Source organism: Indicator indicator, chromosome 32, assembly GCF_027791375.1.
Source record: "Indicator indicator isolate 239-I01 chromosome 32, UM_Iind_1.1, whole genome shotgun sequence".
In the NCBI taxonomy this organism is placed as follows: domain Eukaryota; kingdom Metazoa; phylum Chordata; class Aves; order Piciformes; family Indicatoridae; genus Indicator; species Indicator indicator.
This window is the reverse complement of record NC_072041.1, coordinates 1,040,654-1,057,475: the sequence shown is the minus strand read 5'-3', so window position 1 is coordinate 1,057,475 and position 16,822 is coordinate 1,040,654. Positions and strand designations below refer to the sequence as shown.

At 51.5% G+C, this 16,822-nt stretch overlaps 1 protein-coding gene across 1 annotated transcript in view; it reads left to right on the top strand.

Moving 5' to 3' along the window:
* PRDM16 (PR/SET domain 16) overlaps positions 1-16,822 on the top strand; it is a 178,501-nt gene that overhangs the window by 120,376 nt on the left and 41,303 nt on the right. The window contains exon 5 of the mRNA XM_054394822.1: positions 14,855-14,989. Within this exon, the coding sequence (XP_054250797.1) occupies positions 14,855-14,989 (135 nt within the window). The remainder of the gene's footprint in view (positions 1-14,854; positions 14,990-16,822) is intronic.

The window sequence follows — 16,822 nt, the reverse complement described above, 5'->3', positions numbered from 1 at the left end:
GAGCACAGCCACTGAGGTTGTCATGCAGCACACTTCTGTCAATAATTTGTCACACTGACAAGTTGCAGCCAGAGGAGGAGGACCAAAGCTGCTGCTCCTCATGGACTGAATCTTCCAGTGCCTAGAGCTAGTGTTCTCCTGGGCTTGCCTCCTTCATGTCTCCTGCTGCAGTACTGGGAACATGGGAATCTCGAGGTGATACTCAAGTGCTTCAGGATTACACCCAACCTTTCCTAGGAGCACTGAGTTTTCCACCTTGAGACCTGCTTTGTTTCCTCCTGCATTGCTGTATTTGAGCCTTTCATAATTTTTTTTTGTGGCACTTTCTGCCTCATCTCCCACAAATCAACTTTCCAGGCACTCAGAATGTCTAAATTCAGCTGATCCTGACTCTCCTCCTGTGTTTAATTCATTGCCATAGCAGCAGCTCATCCTCAAGGCAAGCAGAAGCCTGCTCTTGCTGCTGAAGAGAAGCAGAAGGCCACACTGCTAGAGATCATCACTGGGCAAACAGCTCCTGGCTGAGCTCAGCAGTGAGTGCAGAGCTAGCTGCAGAGATAGGAACCTTCCACAAAGCTGACGTGAGAGAATTCATAGGCTCACAGGATGTTAGGGTTTGGAAGGGACCTCCAAGATCATCCAGTCCAACCCCCTGCCAGAGCATGAGCATAGAATCCAGCACAGGTCATACAGGAACGCATCCAGATGGGGCTGGAAAGTCTCCATAGAAAGAGACTCCACAACCTCTCTGGGCAGCCTGCTCCAGTGCTCTGTGACCCTCACAGTGAAGAAGGTCCATTGCCTCTTGTCCTATGCCAGGGTGCAACTGAGCAGAGCCTGTCCCCTCCCTCTTGACCCCCAGGCTGCTCTCTGTTCCAAGCAGAGCAGGCAGGTTGCTCAGAGCACTGTGGTGTGGCCACAGGAGCAGCAGGAGCATCATGAGAGGAGCTGTGCAGGTGTCCCTCAGCTCCAACTGGGCACCAGCTTTTTAGGCCACATCCAAATGAGAGCTCCCACAAGCTGCTTGTTTCTCCTCTGCATGGAGCACACCTGGCTGGTTCCTCTCCCCTCTGCAGGGACATTTGATTGTTGCTTGGCAGCTGCCAGAGCCACGTGAGAGGGCTTTGGATTTGCTTTGCTGCAGACCCAAAGGTTTGCTCATGGACAATCCTCTTGCCACCCCACACCACCTGGGACTGGGAAAACTCTTCAAACGTGTCAAGCAGAGTATGAGCAGCCTTATTTGGGATGCTTCAGCAGAGCTCTAGAGCTTCTTCTGTCACCACTCCATCTGGGCTGGCTTTCTTTTGATAGCTAAGTAAATGCAGACCTTCTGTAGCCATGTCCAAGTAATTGCTGCTGGGTGTCCTCTGCTGTTCCTTTTCTCCTTTAATGATCCCGTTTGGGGTGAGAGCAGAGAGGTGAGGGGGGCCTGGCTGCAGCCATAAACCAGGGCTGCAAACAAGCTTCATCTTTGTAGCTCTGAAGAGTGCATTATGGATGGTTTTAATCTCTTTGACCTCGTGGCAGAGCAAGAGGGAAGTGAAGAAATGGTGACAAACGCCAGCTCCGCAATGCCAGGGCTGCTGCTGCCTGGAGTGCCCTAAGGGTTAATGTAACAGTTTTAAGTCCTTCAGTCACACCCACCCCCCAACTACAGAACACTTCCAAATAATCCCTTTATAATAGACCCTTTTCCACAGATTGTATCTAACCCAGGCATTAATGGGGCCCGTTGGTGTCAAGCATTTCAACAAATCCCAGCCAGCCGACTGCTCTGGGAGCCTCTCCCTCCAGCTCCGAGACCTTTAATGATCTTTTGCCCCTCTGACTTCGCTCCCCTGCTGCAGGGACAAAATTAAACTACTGCGGATGGCAAAATAGTTATTTGCTGCCCAGGCAATTACATACTTCCAAAACTCTCCATCAGGGAAGGCCAGATGGACTTTATGGAAACCAGACCCCGGCCGCACTTTTAATTATCATAGTCCTGTCAGAAATGAGGGAAATTCTGAATGACTGCATGAAACCAACCCCAAAGCCTTACACATGGATTTTTTCCTCCATAAAATTTTATGGCTTCTTAAAGAAACAGCATTCATAGATTTTTATGAGGCCAAATCATTCACTTAATGCCGGTGTGAGTGCACCTGCGGCCCCGTGGAGAGCACCACGCTGCGCCCAGCCACCTTCTGGGGCAGCTTCTGGCAGACCCCTTGGCCAAGCTGCAGCATGTGTGCCAGGGAGAAGCTGGGCTCTATGGCCTTAGCTGGGCTCCTTGGCCTTAGCTGGGCTCCTTTTCCTTAGCTGGACTCACTCCTTTTCCTTAGCTGGACTCACTCCTTTTCCTTAGCTGGGCTCATTTTCCTTACTTGGGCTCATTTTCCTTAACTGGGCTCATTTCCTTAGCTGGGCTCACTCCTTTTCCTTAGCTGGACTAATTTTCCTTAGCTGGGCTCACTCCTTTTCCTCAGCTGGACTAATTTTTCTTACTTGGGCTCATTTTCCTTAACTGGGCTCATTTCCTTAGCTGGGCTCACTGCTTTTCCTTAGCTGGGCTCATTTTCCTTAGCTGGGCTCACTCCTTTTCCTCAGCTGGACTAATTTTCCTAATCTGGACTCACTCCTTTTCCTTAGATGGACTCTTTTTCCTTAGCTGGTCTAATTTCCTTAGCTGTGGTCCTTTTCCTCAGCTGGACTCACTCCTTTTCCTTAGCTGGACTCACTCCTTTTCCTTAGCTGGGCTCACTCCTTCTCCTCAGCTGGACTCATTTTCCTACTCTAGGATCACTCCTTTTCAGTAGCTGAGCTCATTTTCCTTAGCCAGCAGTCATTGCAATAAGGAACAAAAAGATTAATAGAACCACAGAACAGCTTGAGATGGAAGGGACCTTAAAGCTCATCCAGTTCCAACTCCCTGCCATGGGCAGGGCCACCTCCCCCCCAGCCCAGGTTGCTCAAGGCCTCCTCCCACCTGGTCTTAAACACTTCCAGGGATGAAGTGACCACAATTTCCTGGGCAACCTGTTCCAGTGCTTCACCATGCTCATAGTAAAGAATTTCTTCCCTTTGCAACCCCCCAGATGTTGTAGTTCCACAGGGAGATGTCAGCTCTGCCCCACAGACATAGCACTGTGCTCATGCTCAGGGGGCTGCGACAGAGCTGCCCCAGAGCAGCATTTTATGCACCAGGCCACCACTGCCCAGGGCTCTTCGGGTGAGCTGGTTGTGCCCTGCCTTTTGCGTCCTCTTTCACAGCCCTGGCAGGCTCTGGGGCTGGTGGGAGCAGCACCAGCAGCTGCAGGTCACGTCTGGGGGGCACTGGGGAGAGCGATGCTTCGATATCCACTGCCAGCTGCTTTCTAGCTGGGTGAGGCAGGTGGGGGATGAGCAGCTCAGCCCTAGCTGGCAGCAGAGGGAAGGTGGCACCAAGGAATGCATCTCCCATGGTTGTTAGAGGCAGATTTGCTAATGAGGTCCACTCCAGGGACGTGCTGACAGCCACAGAACATACTGGGTGTGTTAGCTGCGGCGCTGCTGGGCTGAAGTCAGCTTTCTCTCCCTATGCTTTCTCATTACTTCATGCACTTGGCAGCTGCTAACAGACTGGACAAGCTTAGCCAAAATAAGAGCTGATGTAGAAACATGGAAAAGACTATTTAGCATTTCCAAACATTCTTCCTGGGGAGATGGCAGGAGGGGGAGGAGGAGCTGCTCTGTCTCTGTGTTTTCTTTCTGTGGCGCTATCAGATGTGAGCAGCTCCCTGTCAGGGAGGGCAGATGGCTCTGCTGGGCATGTGCTTGGTTCCTTCCAGCCTGGTGGCTTTGGCCTCAGCCCCAGCAAGCTGCCCCAGCCCCTCCAAGCCATCCCAGCCCCACCAAGCTACCCCAGCCCCACCAAGCTGCCCCACACAGCTCCATGTCCTGGTGCTGGAGGTACAAAGTGCTCTTGTACTGAAGATATCAGTTCCAAAAGGGGCTGGTAGTAAACTGAGAGTATTTGGATAAACTTGCTGGCCCTCAGGACTAGAAAAGGACTTTTGTTCATGTCAAGGAGAAGCTGTTAGGTTACCATAGGATGGCTGGATCTGGGCCAGTAAAAACTGAGCTTGAAGCATAAAAAATGATGAGGAGTGTCAAGAGAAGGGTCCTGTGCTTGAGGTCAGAGAGTTATTTGTATTTATTAGAATGCAAGATCTACATCTCTGGCCCAGCTTTGGTCTGCAGCAAGACCTCCCTCGGGAACATTGTCCCTCAAGGACGAGAGTCTCGTGCCAAGGGAGGAGCTGGAGGTCAAGCTGCTACCTCTGCTTTCTGGCAGCTTGATTTCAAGGAGAGAAACAGCCAAAAGCTTCAATTCAACACAATTTATTCTATCTGCTTTCACCAGGCTGGGGTGGCTGGTGCCAGCCTCAGCTGCAGAGCACAGGGATGGATCATTCTGCACACACCAGAGTCAGGGCAGCTTCACTTTCCCAACCTTCTTCCATCCCCAAAGTAGTTTACAAACATTTCTCTGGGTATTTACAAACAGACTCCTCCTTCTTTGCTCTGCTCCTCACCCATGAGCCACCTTGGTCTGCTTTAATGAAGTCATTTTTGTCCATCAGGTTTTGTTCACACCCTGACAAACATCAACATAAATATCTCCCTGCCAGGGTCATTAATGAGAGCAGGCAGCTGAAGGGGGGAGGCAGATGTGTTGTATCATCCTTGGAGGCTCTCCTGGTGCATGACTCTTCCCAAAAAAATAAACAGGCAGGGGAAGAGCTGCCCCAATGCAAATGTTCTGTGGCTCATGGGTGTGCTCAGATTGCATTTGGTAGAACTGAATTTATGTCCATCCCTCCAGAGCTGGAGCTGCCAGATCCAAGCCAGGAATCATTCCTGCCGTGGAAATCCTCTGCTGTTAGAGTTTATATTTTTTTTTAAGGGCTGGAGGATTAGGTCTCAATAAACTGTTTCAGCAGCATTTCAAGGCTAGTGCAGTGGCTTCAGGGTGAGGGTTTGCAGAGGAGATGGAGGCAGTGGTGGTGTTTTCACCACCTTCCACTTGCTTTGCATGCCTAGAGCAGTGTTAAAAACAGGCTGAGGCTCTCCCTGCTTTGCATTGGATTCATGCTTTTGATTACAGTCAAAAGGAATTGGTGAGCTCCTGTGCTCTCTGATTCTTAACTTGAAAACAAGAAGCAAGCTCTCACCATAAAAGTCTCCATCTGTTAATGCAGAAAACTTTCAGATTATTCTCAGGTGGACCTTTAGGTATTTGCCTAAAGTCAGATTTTATTTTATTTTATTTTTTTTTCCAGGAGTGTTATTTCAGTGGTGGGAGAGTGCTCAGTTTGAGGAGACAACCAACCCCACCTCTAGAGTGACTTGAGGGAATAATCAGCTTTGCTGTGCTGCCCAGGGACTAAAGAAACCCTCCAGCCTCTTTCTCTGGGTGTTGGGCTGTGTGTCCTGGCTGGTGTCTGACCAGCAGCAGTGGGGTTTTGGTGGCTGGCCTGGAGGAAGCTGCATGTCTGGTGTGAGACAGCAGAGGCAGTGACAGCTGTGATACTGAAATCCTCTGCAGGAGCAGCTGAGGTCTGCCTCACTCAACACACAGGGGAAGAGCAGCCCAGGCAGGAGGTAGGTTCCCTTCTCCTGCCCTGAGGATCCTGATGCTCTATTTTCTCAGCTGAGTGAGTTCCCATGCTCCAGCAGGGTGCTTTTGGAGAGCAAATATTTGTTGTCCTCAGCTCCATGGTCCAGCTCAGAGCCTGGCTTTCTGAGACTTGAGAGAATTGCTCTAAAAGCCACATGCTGCTCTGCTCCTCTCTTTCCCCTTGGCTTCAGAGCAGCTCACCTTAGAGCAGAAGCCCTCTCCTGTTGCATTGGGAGGTGGATGGAAGTGCAGGCAGTTGGCTTTAGCTGTCTGTAAGGCCTGAGGTGTCCACAGAGGATGAGAAACTCTGCATGGAGGTGATCAGGATCTCCCTAACTCCTGCCTGACTTGCTCAGGCCCTGCAAGAGGTCTGGCATGGCAGAGGCGGTGGTGTTGTGAGACCTGCTGGCAGAGAACCAGATGTGTTGGAGCTGCAGAAGTCTAAGAAGCTGAGCAGAGGCAGATCTGTGTCCCCTTCAGCTGTGTCCCCTTCAGCTGTGTCCCCTTCAGCTGAGTCTTTGCTGTGGCTTCCCCTCCGAGCAGTCACCTACGCAACATCCCTCTGCTGAGCTGTCTTTTGACCCAGAGATGGGAGAAGATCTGAGCTGGAGGTTTTGCAATGTTGTTACTCAGCATCTTCCAGGGGCAGGATTTATCATGAGAATCAACTCCCCAGCAGAGATCATTTCATAAGTAGGTGAACTGGCTCGGGGTAAGGTTCACCCAGGCGGCCCCTGGGGCTCTGCAGTTCACCCTTGTGCCTCCTTGGGGCTGGGATTTCAGTTTGTGATGTCAGACCAGGCACTTGGTTAGCTTCAGCTGCAGAGAGGCCAAAGCACCAAGCTTGAGAAGGCCATGACTGGATCAGCCCTTCAGTGGCCAGGGTTTTGAGCAGAGGAACAAGTTTTGGCTTAAAGAATGCCAGAGCTTGCTTTCAAATGAGAGATTTCTGCATGTCTGAGTGAGAAAAGGTGACAGGTGCCTGGGAAAGGAAGCCAGCAGGCCTAGGATGGTGTAAGGAAGTAAAAGGTCTGTAGGTAAGAGGCTCCCTGAGCCAGCTGTGATGTCACCTCCAGCAGAGAGCCCAGCAAGGATGTGCCTACATTGCTGGCTGGCTGGGGCTCAGTGATGTTCACTTGCAAGGAGCTCTCAGGAGCTGGCTCCTCTTCTGTGCAAGCACTTTGAGGTCTTCAGATACAAAGGGACTCCAAAGCCTTTTTGTTCTGCTGCAGAAACAAACCTCTTGGGGCAAAGACATTGGTCCTGGTGTCCTCAGTTCTCATTTTAGTGATGCTTGGACTGGGAATGGGCTGTGTGTTAGGAGTGCAGATTGAAGAGGTTCTCCTTCAAGATGTAGAGCAGATGAAGAATCTTCATCTCCTTCAGGAGGCAAAGCAGCACAGGAGCTGATTCCCTAGAAGCTGGAAGTGCCCTGGGATCTGCTTCCCTCACCTTGCTCTCACACTCACAGACATCCGTGTGCTGTGGGGCCAAGGGATGGGACAAGCCTGCATGCTCCTTGCTGCCTTCTCCAAGCCCAAAGCAGGAAGGATGCTTTAACTGAGGAGCTGCCCCCTGTCCCTGGCCTCCCAGTCCAGGTGGCTGTCCTCCTTGGCTCTCTAGCAGCCCGAGGCAAGGTGAGAACTCATTCTTGGTTCTCCTTTCCAGCCCTCTCTGAGCTCCCACAGGTTTGTGCCCATGGGCAGCACACCAAGCTGTGGCCATTGTGCTCTCCCAGCACTGCCCCAGGACCTGCTGCTTCTGTCCTGCCCAAGCTGAGCATTTCTGAGGGGCAGGTCAAGCACCAGACCTCATGGAAAGGATTGGTTCTGCCCTCTGGGAAGGTCTCTCCATTATATATTTAAAAGAAATCAACAGGCAGCAGCAGGATGTAGCTGAGCAGCGTGGGAGCCTCTGGTGCTCTGTGGAGCACAGCTTCAGCAGCTCAGGTTTGCACCTCCTGTTGGGGTGTCTCTGGTAACCATCAGCTGTGAAGAGCTCACACATCTGAGCTCTGCAGAAGTGAGCAGCACAGTGTGAGCAGCACAGTGTGAGCAGCACAGTGTGAGTACAGCTCCCTCCCTGCCTCTCAGCAGGTGGAACAGCTCAGGGTGGTTGTGTTGCTCGTAGCCTACCCTGCTGGGCAGGCTGATTGCCCTTCCCCACAGGGAAGTTTGATCTGTGGTGTGCTGAGGTGTTCAGAATGTGACCCAGGCACCAAAACCAGGTGTCAAGGTAACTCCAGATACTGAGCTCTAAAAATAATTCTCTTCTCAGGGCAGGGAGTGAGTCACAGAGGTTGTGTCCATCTAACCCACTGCAGAGCACAGAGCATCCCTCAGCTGCATCTTCCTGTGGCCTGAGCTTGGGCCATGCACCCCCAAAGCTGGGCAGGAAAAGGAAGATGCCTGCAGTTCAGGAACCTCAGCTCTCTGAATTGCCTCCTCCTTCCCTTGGGACACCTGCATAGCTGATGTTCTGATTTGTTTCATGTATTGTTAATGGTCAAGGATAATCTGAGGGCAAGGAGTCTGCAGGGGGAGGGAGTGGAGCTGCCAGCACTGTGCCAGGAATCCTTTCCAAGAAGGAGGCTGGGAAGAGGCCATAAGATAAAGTTATTCCATAGATCCATGGATGGTTTGGGTTGGAAGGGACCTTAAAGATATCCAGCTCCAACCCCCTGCCATGGGCAGGGACACCTCCCACCAGCCCAGGTTGCTCAAAGCTTCATCCAGCCTGGCCTGGAACACCTCCAGGGAGGGGACATCCACAACCTCCTTGGACAACCTGTTCCAGTGTCTGCCCACCCTCATTCTAAAGAATTTCTTCCTCATCTGCTGTCTCAATCTGCCTTCCTCAACCTTCAATCCATTCCCTCTTGCCCTGTCACTCCCAGCCCTTGCCAAAAATCCCTCCCCAGCTCTCCTGCAGCCTCCTTCAGGTACTGGAAGGCTGCTCTAAGCTCTCCCTGGACCTTCTCTTCTCCAGGCTGAACATCCCCAACCCTCCCAGCCTGTGCCCACAGCAGAGGAGCTGCAGCTCTCTGATCATCTCATGCTTGACCCTGCAGGGGACTCTGCAAGGCTGTCAGGGCTTGGAGGCTGGTGGCTGATGTGAGCAGCAGGAATGGGCACTGGAGGGCTCTGCTGCTTCCTTGGCCAGCGTGTGAAATGGCTTTGGCACTCAGTGCTGTCAGTAAATCACTCTGAAGAGGTCTACATGTTAGTGGTGTTCCACAGCTCCACTCCCCAAACGTTGTTAAAATAAAGCTGCAGTAATAAGGAATGATTTAAAGCAAGGAGCACTGGCTGCTCCAGCCAAGCAGCCTCCACACCTCCACAGAGGCTGATCAGGATTCGTCTGCAAGCCTGTGGGGAGTGAATGAGGGGCAGGAGCCACTTTCCTTGGGTGGATCCTCCTGGATGGTGCCTGCCTTGCTGGTTTTAATGTGCAGTGTAAAGGCTCAGGTCCTGAAAACAAGAGATTAGTCCAGGACCTCAGGTTTCTTCCCTGCTGGAAGAAAGTTACAGAGAGCCAGTTACAGAGAGCAAAAAGAATGAGAGAGTGCCAGGTGGGAAGGGACCCCAGGGATCATCTGCTCCAAGCTTTCTAGGTGGCAGTGGAGTTGTAGTGAGCTGGCCCAGCAGCTGCCAAGCTGAGGCTTAACACTGCCCCATGCAGAGGAATCCACTGCTGCCCCCAGAGAGCAGCAGCTCCAACTGGGCAGCAGACCTTCAGAAGGCTCAGCTGGATTCAGCCAGGCTCCAAAAATGCAGCCTGGCTTACAAAGCCTGGGTGAGCTCTCCAGACTCCTCTGCTCTGGAGATGGCCCAGGGCCTTCTGGGCAAACCCAGCCCTCTTTGCATGTGATTTCTTGTGTTCTTTAGATGTGGTGGGAAAAAAGAATGAGAAGGTAAGTCTTTGGTTATTTTTTTTGTGACAGAAGCTGTCTCAGCAGCAGCCTTTCTCTGCAGCTTGCTGATGGGTTGCTCCAGATCCCTCCTGAAGCAGCACAAGAGCAGACTGGGAAACACCAGTGGAAAATTCCCACTCCAGCCCTCTGGCCCAAGTGGTAGGAGTGAAAGTTCTGAACCATTTGTTCTCTTAAAAACCTCCATTGCTGCCTCCTCAGCAGCACCAGGCTCAGCAGCAGCGCTGGGGCTGGCAGTGGTGCCACCTGCCCCTGCCCAGCAGCACAGATCCCACCAGCCCTGGTGCAACCCAGCTTGGTTGCCTCCAGCCCATGGCTGTCCCAGCTCTATCTCAGCTCTGGCAAGACAGCAGCAACCTTGTCTGGCAGAACTAGATCCATAAAGATTTCCTTCCCTCTCCTCTGAGCATCCCATCTGCTCTGCTGAGAATCTGGAAGCCTGCTGGCACACAGGGGACACTAGACATGGCACTTGGGGACAGGGTTTGGTGGCCATGGTGCTGTTGGGTTGATGGCTGGACTCAGTGATCTCAGAGGGCTTTTCCAGCCCAAACCGTTCTGTGAGTGGGTGTGGGTGGTGAGGACACCCCTGAGCGTGACCACAGAGCCCAACAATCACAGGTGAACAAAGTTCTCTCGTCCTGCAAGCATTTAATAGCACTTAGCACATGAACCTGGAGGCTCTTGGAGCACAGCTGAGGAGGTTTGAAGCTGAAGACCTGAGCAGCTTGCTCAGGCTGAGCTAAAGCACAGGCAGGGGCTGCCAGTGAACAGCCTCTTCTCTCCTTACCCGCTGGCATGACTGGAGATGAAGAGCTGGCTGCAGGCTGTGCTGCAGGACCCCACCTTTGGGACCAGAGATTGACACCAGGGAAGCTCTCACTGGAGGTTACTCCCAGCTCTTCCCCTGGCCCTGAGCTGGGGCAGCGAAGGAGCTGGGTCTGGCCGAGCTGCTCTTCCCATGGCTCTGCAGGGCTGTGCCCTGGGTTTGCTGACTCCTTTCTCATTACCTCTTTGTCAGATCACCAGGAAGCCTGCTTAATTGCAGGCAGAGGGCTGGATTTATGAGTTCATCATCTGGGCTCCATGTCTACACATTGACAGAGGTGTTGTGCTGCCTGAAGCCTTTCTCTCTTCGTTTGGTGGCAAGAAAGGACTTTCTGTTTCACTTACTTCTGAAAGTCATAAATTGCAGCAGTCCCTCCCTCCCCCTTTATTTAAAAAGAAACACAACAAAACTTCATGGCAACAGTTTATTGCTCTACATCAGCTCGTGGGTCATTAGAGAAAAAAAAAAAAAAGAAGAGGAGGGAGAAAGAGGAAGGGAAAAAAAAAAGAAATCAGCCTCTAACTGCTGCCAAATAAAATGCCTGCATCAGCCAAACTGTCACAGGCAGATCTTGCAGCCATGGGATGAGAAGGTTTATTACACTTTGGGCTTCTGGGGAGGGATGTTATAGCAACAGGAGGCTGGGTCAGTGATGGCAAACTCCTGGTTGCTTCGTTTCTCCATGCACACTAGGAATCCATTAGGCGACCTGACGACAGATCCCCAGGCATTCCAGCCCCCAGCACACCTCTGCCGGGGCCAGACCTTGGAGGCTGCCCATTAAAACGTGAAAGGAACAACCCAGCAGTGAGCCCACAAATTAGAGAAGCAGGAAACCTCAAATGATGTGCAAAAAAAATCGGTCAGTGCTCAGGAGAAAGCTTTCCATAACTTTTTGCTTCATAACTCAGCAGTTCTGATGCTCATAAATTAGCCTCCGCAGGATCAATGAAGCCTTTTGGAGTCAGCCCCCCGAGTGCTGAGCAGCAGGCAGCAGATGAAGCTGCAAAGTGAGCCCTGGGACATGACAACGATTTCCTGTTGGCTGCAGAGAGATGAGTCTGAAGCACTGCCCCAGCCAGCAGGCAGGGGCTGGGTCCAGGATCCCTGCCTCTGAACTGGGCCAGCTGGAACCCCTCTGATCCACAGGAGCACCAAGGTGGTGTTGTGGCAGCAGCCAGAAGAAGAGGAGGATGGGGAGAAGATCACATTCTGTGAGAAGACAACAACCCTTTCAGCAAGGCAAACTGATGGCACTGCCAGGAGGAGTGGGGCTGAGGGTGCTTGGATGAATGTTGGATCTGAAGACAAACGTGCTGGGAGGTGCCTCGAGTTAATAACTGAAAGTATGAACTGAGCTCACCAGCTGCAGCAGAGGGGAAAGAGGAGCTCTGAGGCATGTTCAGGGAAGAAAAAGGAGTGAGGAATCCCAGGCCTGGATGGGTGGATAAAATGCAAGAGATCAGAGGGAGATGAGGCAGAGGCAGGGCTCCCACAATGATTAACGTGAGGAGGATGCCCACAGGCTGCGGTCCAGGCAAAAGCTTTGGCAGCAGCTCCCTGAGTGCAGATGGCTCCCAGACTGCCTGTGCTGTGCCCTGGGGGCAAGGCAGCACAGACCCAGGTGCCTTCTTGCCTTGAACACAGCTTCTCGGGCAGGGATGCTGCAGTTCAGGCCTCAGATCATCAAGAAGGGGCAGTGTGTAGCAGCACCTCATGACCTCAGATTTGCAGAACTGGTACCAGTTACAACTCTCTGCTCTCTTTTTCTCCCCTTCCTTATCTCCCCACTTTTTGCCTTTTCTTCTGATAACTTCTTTATCCCTGGAGATATTCAAGGTGAGGCTGGACAGGGCTCTGGGCAGCCTGCTCTAGTGGAGGACGTCCCTGCTGACTGGAGGGGGGTTGGACTGGATGAGCTTTGGAGGTCCCTTCCAACCCAATCCATTCCATGATTCTATGACTGTTCTAATGAGTTCATCCCAAACAAGATTGGCTGGGGTGCAATGAACCTTCCAGCAGTCCTCTGTGGGCTGAATCCCTCTGTGCTTCCCTTTGCCACCTTTAGTGTACCCCTAGATAAGACCATTTGCTCCCTCTGCTTCCTCCACTTGATTTCTTCAGAGCCTCAGCTCTCTCTTGGTGCTTCTTCGAAAGACCACCCAACAGAGAGGGCTTTCTGTGCCTTCCAAAGCAAGGCTGCCAACAGCAAATCTTTCTGCTTACTGACAATGGTTTGTAAACAGCTGGGTTGAAGCATTTGGGCAGAGGAAATTTCTGATTTCCTTCTGGCCTCAGCTGGAAGGAGATGTGGTAAAAGATTTCAGTTTGTTTTTCCGGAGTTTTCGAAGGTGAGGGGAGAGGGACTTGAGAATATTCTGTGTGTGCATGCTTGAGGGAGGAAAAAATACAACTGCAGAGAGTGATTTGTGCTCACAGATGGATTTCTCAGGGGGGCTTGGGGTTTAAGTTGTGATATAACTTCATACAGAGCATGAGAAAAGAGCCTGAGTGTGTGAACTTGGTCTTTAATTAGAGGTGTCAACCACAAAGAGAATGCCCCTACTCTGCAGCTGGGCCTGCAGCAGTTCACCTGATTGCACATTCTGTAGCTCACCAGGGCTGGAAAAATCATCCTCTGCAGAGACTTGGGCTCCTTGTTGGACAAACACTGAAGCATCCTAGAAAACACCTCCCAGAGGAGTTGTGGAAGCTCCAAGTCAGGTTGGATGAGGCCTTGAGCAACCTGGGCTAGAAGGAGATGTGAAGGCTTGAGCAGGGGGTTGGAACTGGATGGTCTTTAAGGCCCCTTCCAGCCCAACCCATTCTGAGGTTCTATGAAATTAACTTGCCAGCCTTGGTCCCTTCCTGCTGTTTGACAGTGGGGTTGCTGCTGACCCTCTGCCCACTCTCCTGGTTTGTTCTGTCCGCTCTTTATTTAGTTTCCCAGCTGCTCCAATTCCGAAGGCTCCTTGTGGACAACAACAGAAGCAAAGCATTTGGCAAAGGGACAGCAGTATGCCAAATTCAGTCACTCAGTGATGCTGCTGGGCTTTGGGTCATGGCACCTTGTTCCACTTCTGGAGCAGAGTGAGTGTGTGTGAAAAACAGGTTCTCAGGGTTTCATACAACCTCTGGTTTTTGGTTGTTTCTCTTTCTCCTTTTAATCTGTGAGATTTCACAGCCCCTCTTTGGGTTCTAAAGCTCCACTCAGATAAAACCACAGAGTTTCAGGTGATTTCTAGCTAAGGCAGGACCTCACTCTGAAGCTGTCAAGCTTTGTGCAGGGTCCCTGCAAACCAGCTGGTGAATTTCAGCTGAATTCTGGGGGTTCCCAGAGCTATCTGAGTGTCCTCAACCAAACAATTCCAGTCTAAGAGAGAAGGTATCCATAAGGAGCAGCTAGGAAATAAAATGGACTGGTTGTGCAGTCCTGGGGCTGTATTCCCAGGATGGCTAAATTTCTGTGATTTGTCCATATTAATGCACACAGCTCAACACAAATGGTGACTGGGGGAGGTGGGAGGCCAGGGCACGTCTGCTGGGAGCCCTCCTGGTGATGCTGCCTGGCCCAGGAGGGTCACAGAGCCACTGCTGGCATGGCCCTGAGCTCTGGAGGTGCTCAGAGCTGGGGAGCAGAGTGCCAGCTGACAATGCCCCTCCCAGATCCCTCAGCCTGACCTTACACTTGAGTCGTGGCTGTCATCACTGAGTTTTCATTTCTCCTCTCTTTTGTTCCTACCTTTTTATTTTCCTGTGTCCTGAAACAGATGGGAAAGTGTCCTTCTGTCCCATGAGACTGTGAGAGAATTAATTGCTGGTACAAGCAAGTTAAGAACTTCTGATGACTGAAGTAATTTGCACTGACACAGGGTCTGGTAGGGGTAGAGGGAAAGTTAAGCTTAGGGGGAAAAAAAGAGAAGGAGTTCGTGTAACAAGGAGGCCCACTTGTGAGCAGGGCTCCAAGGACTTTCCCCTCCTTTTGGTGCTGGTCTGAGGGAGCTGCAAAATGGATCAGCACAAACCTTGGTGTGGGATGGGGAGCATCTGCTGTGTTCCTGTGTCATCCAACTTCCCTCCCTGGCTTAAGGACGAGAAAGTGCCAGGTGTCTGCCTGGCCATGCAGGGCTTTCCTTCACACCACAGCCCTTTCATTCACCCCACACTTGGACTTTTCAGTGCTTGAGGGGTTTCATTTGGAAGGATTCTTCTTCTGCAGAGTTGTAATGCTGAGCCTGTTAGTCGTGGCCAGCCCTGATGTGTGGCCTTGGAGGTTCTGCTACCCAGCACTGAGCTGGTTTCAGGTGTGTCTGTACCAAGGACCTCTGCCATCCTGATTTCTCCTGTCTAGTTCGTTTGCAACTCTGCATTGCAAAGGCAATTCTCCTTCCTTCCTCCTTCCTTGACTCCAGGTGACCCATGTATTTCTTCTCCTGCCCTCCTACAGATTGCTGATGAGCTGGGGAATGAGAAGTTCTGCCTGGAGGCAAGCCAGAGCGGGGCTGGGAACTGGCTGAAGTACATCCGCGTGGCCTGCTCCTGCGACGAGCAGAACCTTGCTGTCTGCCACCTTAACGACCAGGTGAGGGCTGCCTTCAGTAACTCCTAAGCCTGCTGCTAGGTTGCTGTGCTCACCTCACCACTTCCACAGAGCCTGGGCTGGGTTGGCCAGAGGAGAGCGTGGGAAGGAAGCACTGAGCGGAGCGGACCAAGGGTCACTGCAGTGCCTGTGGTCAGGCATTGGAACAGGCTGCCCAGGGAGGTGTGGGAGTCACCACCCCTGGAAGTGTTCCAGAAACCTGTGGAGATGGCTCTTGGGGATGTGGTTTGATGGCTATGATGGCCTTAGGTTGAAGGTTGGAGTCACTAATGTTAAAGGTCTTCTCCCACCAAAACAATTCTATGGTTCCATGGTTTGTCTGTTGAGCAGCTCTGCTGCCATGTCCCTGAGACCCCTGAACTCATGGGGGGTCTTCCAGTCCTCATTTTGTGGTGAGGAAGATAGTGTGGAATGTTAACCCCTGGTGTGAAACAAAACACAACAGGACCAGTGGGATCTAGGGGTGGGTGTTTGATTGCCAGAAAGTTTGCTCCCAGCTGAGCTTAAGAGTTTAAGAGAGGAGTGAGAGTGGGAGATGGTTTGGGAGCCTGCTGAGGAGGAAGGAAAGTAAGAAGCTAAGAGGCTGGTGGGGCAGTCTGGAGGTGGGGATGTGGATGAGGGATATTCCAGGGAATTAAGAGCATTTTGATCATGTCAGCTAATGGTTGTAAAGTGCTTTGAAGCTTAAGCCCCAGAATGGATTCGAGATGAGCAATCCAGGTTGGGAGTTTCACAAACCTCAAGCTAAGCACAAGTCAGCTGCAAGTCACCCAAGTGGGATGAGAAAAGCACTCTGAATGGTGTTGCCAGCTAGCAAACAGGTGGCATATTTGGATGCAGGGAAAAAAAATAATGATGAGCTGAGGGTGGAAAAATGCACTTCTAATAAAAACATTTCAGAATCTAGCTGACAGGGAAGCTGGAGTGAATCTGGAGTGAGCCAGCTCCTGTAAAAGAAGAGCTCAGGGTGCACCGAGCTGTCAGCCCCACTCTGTGAACTTAGCTCCTGCTTTAAAATGCTGTTAAATAACTTAACTTTGGATGCAGTAGAAAAAAAAAAAAAGTAAATATATATATATATACACACACACACACAAATACCACAAATGTTGGCAATTTAAGCAATCCAGAAGAGATTGAGGCACAAAGCTCTAAATTTCAGCCTGCTCAGTCGAAATGAGCTGCTGATTGCTGCCCTGCCCACTCAGCACTGCTCATAAGTGCTCTTACATCAAGGAGCCTTCTAACCAAGAGCCAACATTTATTTATCATCAGCTCCTTGTCTTACTCCCTGAGCTGCTCAGGGCCCTCTGTGGCACAGGCAGGGCTGCTCCTGTGTCTCTGCTGCACAGGTAAATCATGGAATCACAGAACGGTAGGGGTTGGAAGGGACCTCTGGAGATCGTTGAGTCCAACCCCCCTGCCAGAGCAGGGTCATCCAGGGCAGGTCACACAGGAACACATCCAGGTGGGGCTTGAAAGTCTCCAGAGAAGACTCCACAACCTCTCTGGGCAGCCTGCTCCAGGGCTCTGACCCTTCACAGTAAAGAAGCTTCTCCTCATGTTGAGGTGGAATAAACATCTCAGGGGACGTCACATTTCCCCTCCCCTGCTACTTAGGTCTTTACAAAAACTAAGAAAGTCAGGTGAGTTGAGTTCCTCACAGAAGCAGGTAGCTGCTGTGTGCTTTAAAAAGGAATCCCCTCCTTTTCCTGGTGGAATGTGTTGAGAAAGTGAGGTTTGTCTTGATTTTGTGTGTGCAAAGAACTCTGTGCAGAGTTTGTTCAGGGGCAGATCCTGCTGGGGGCTGGTGCG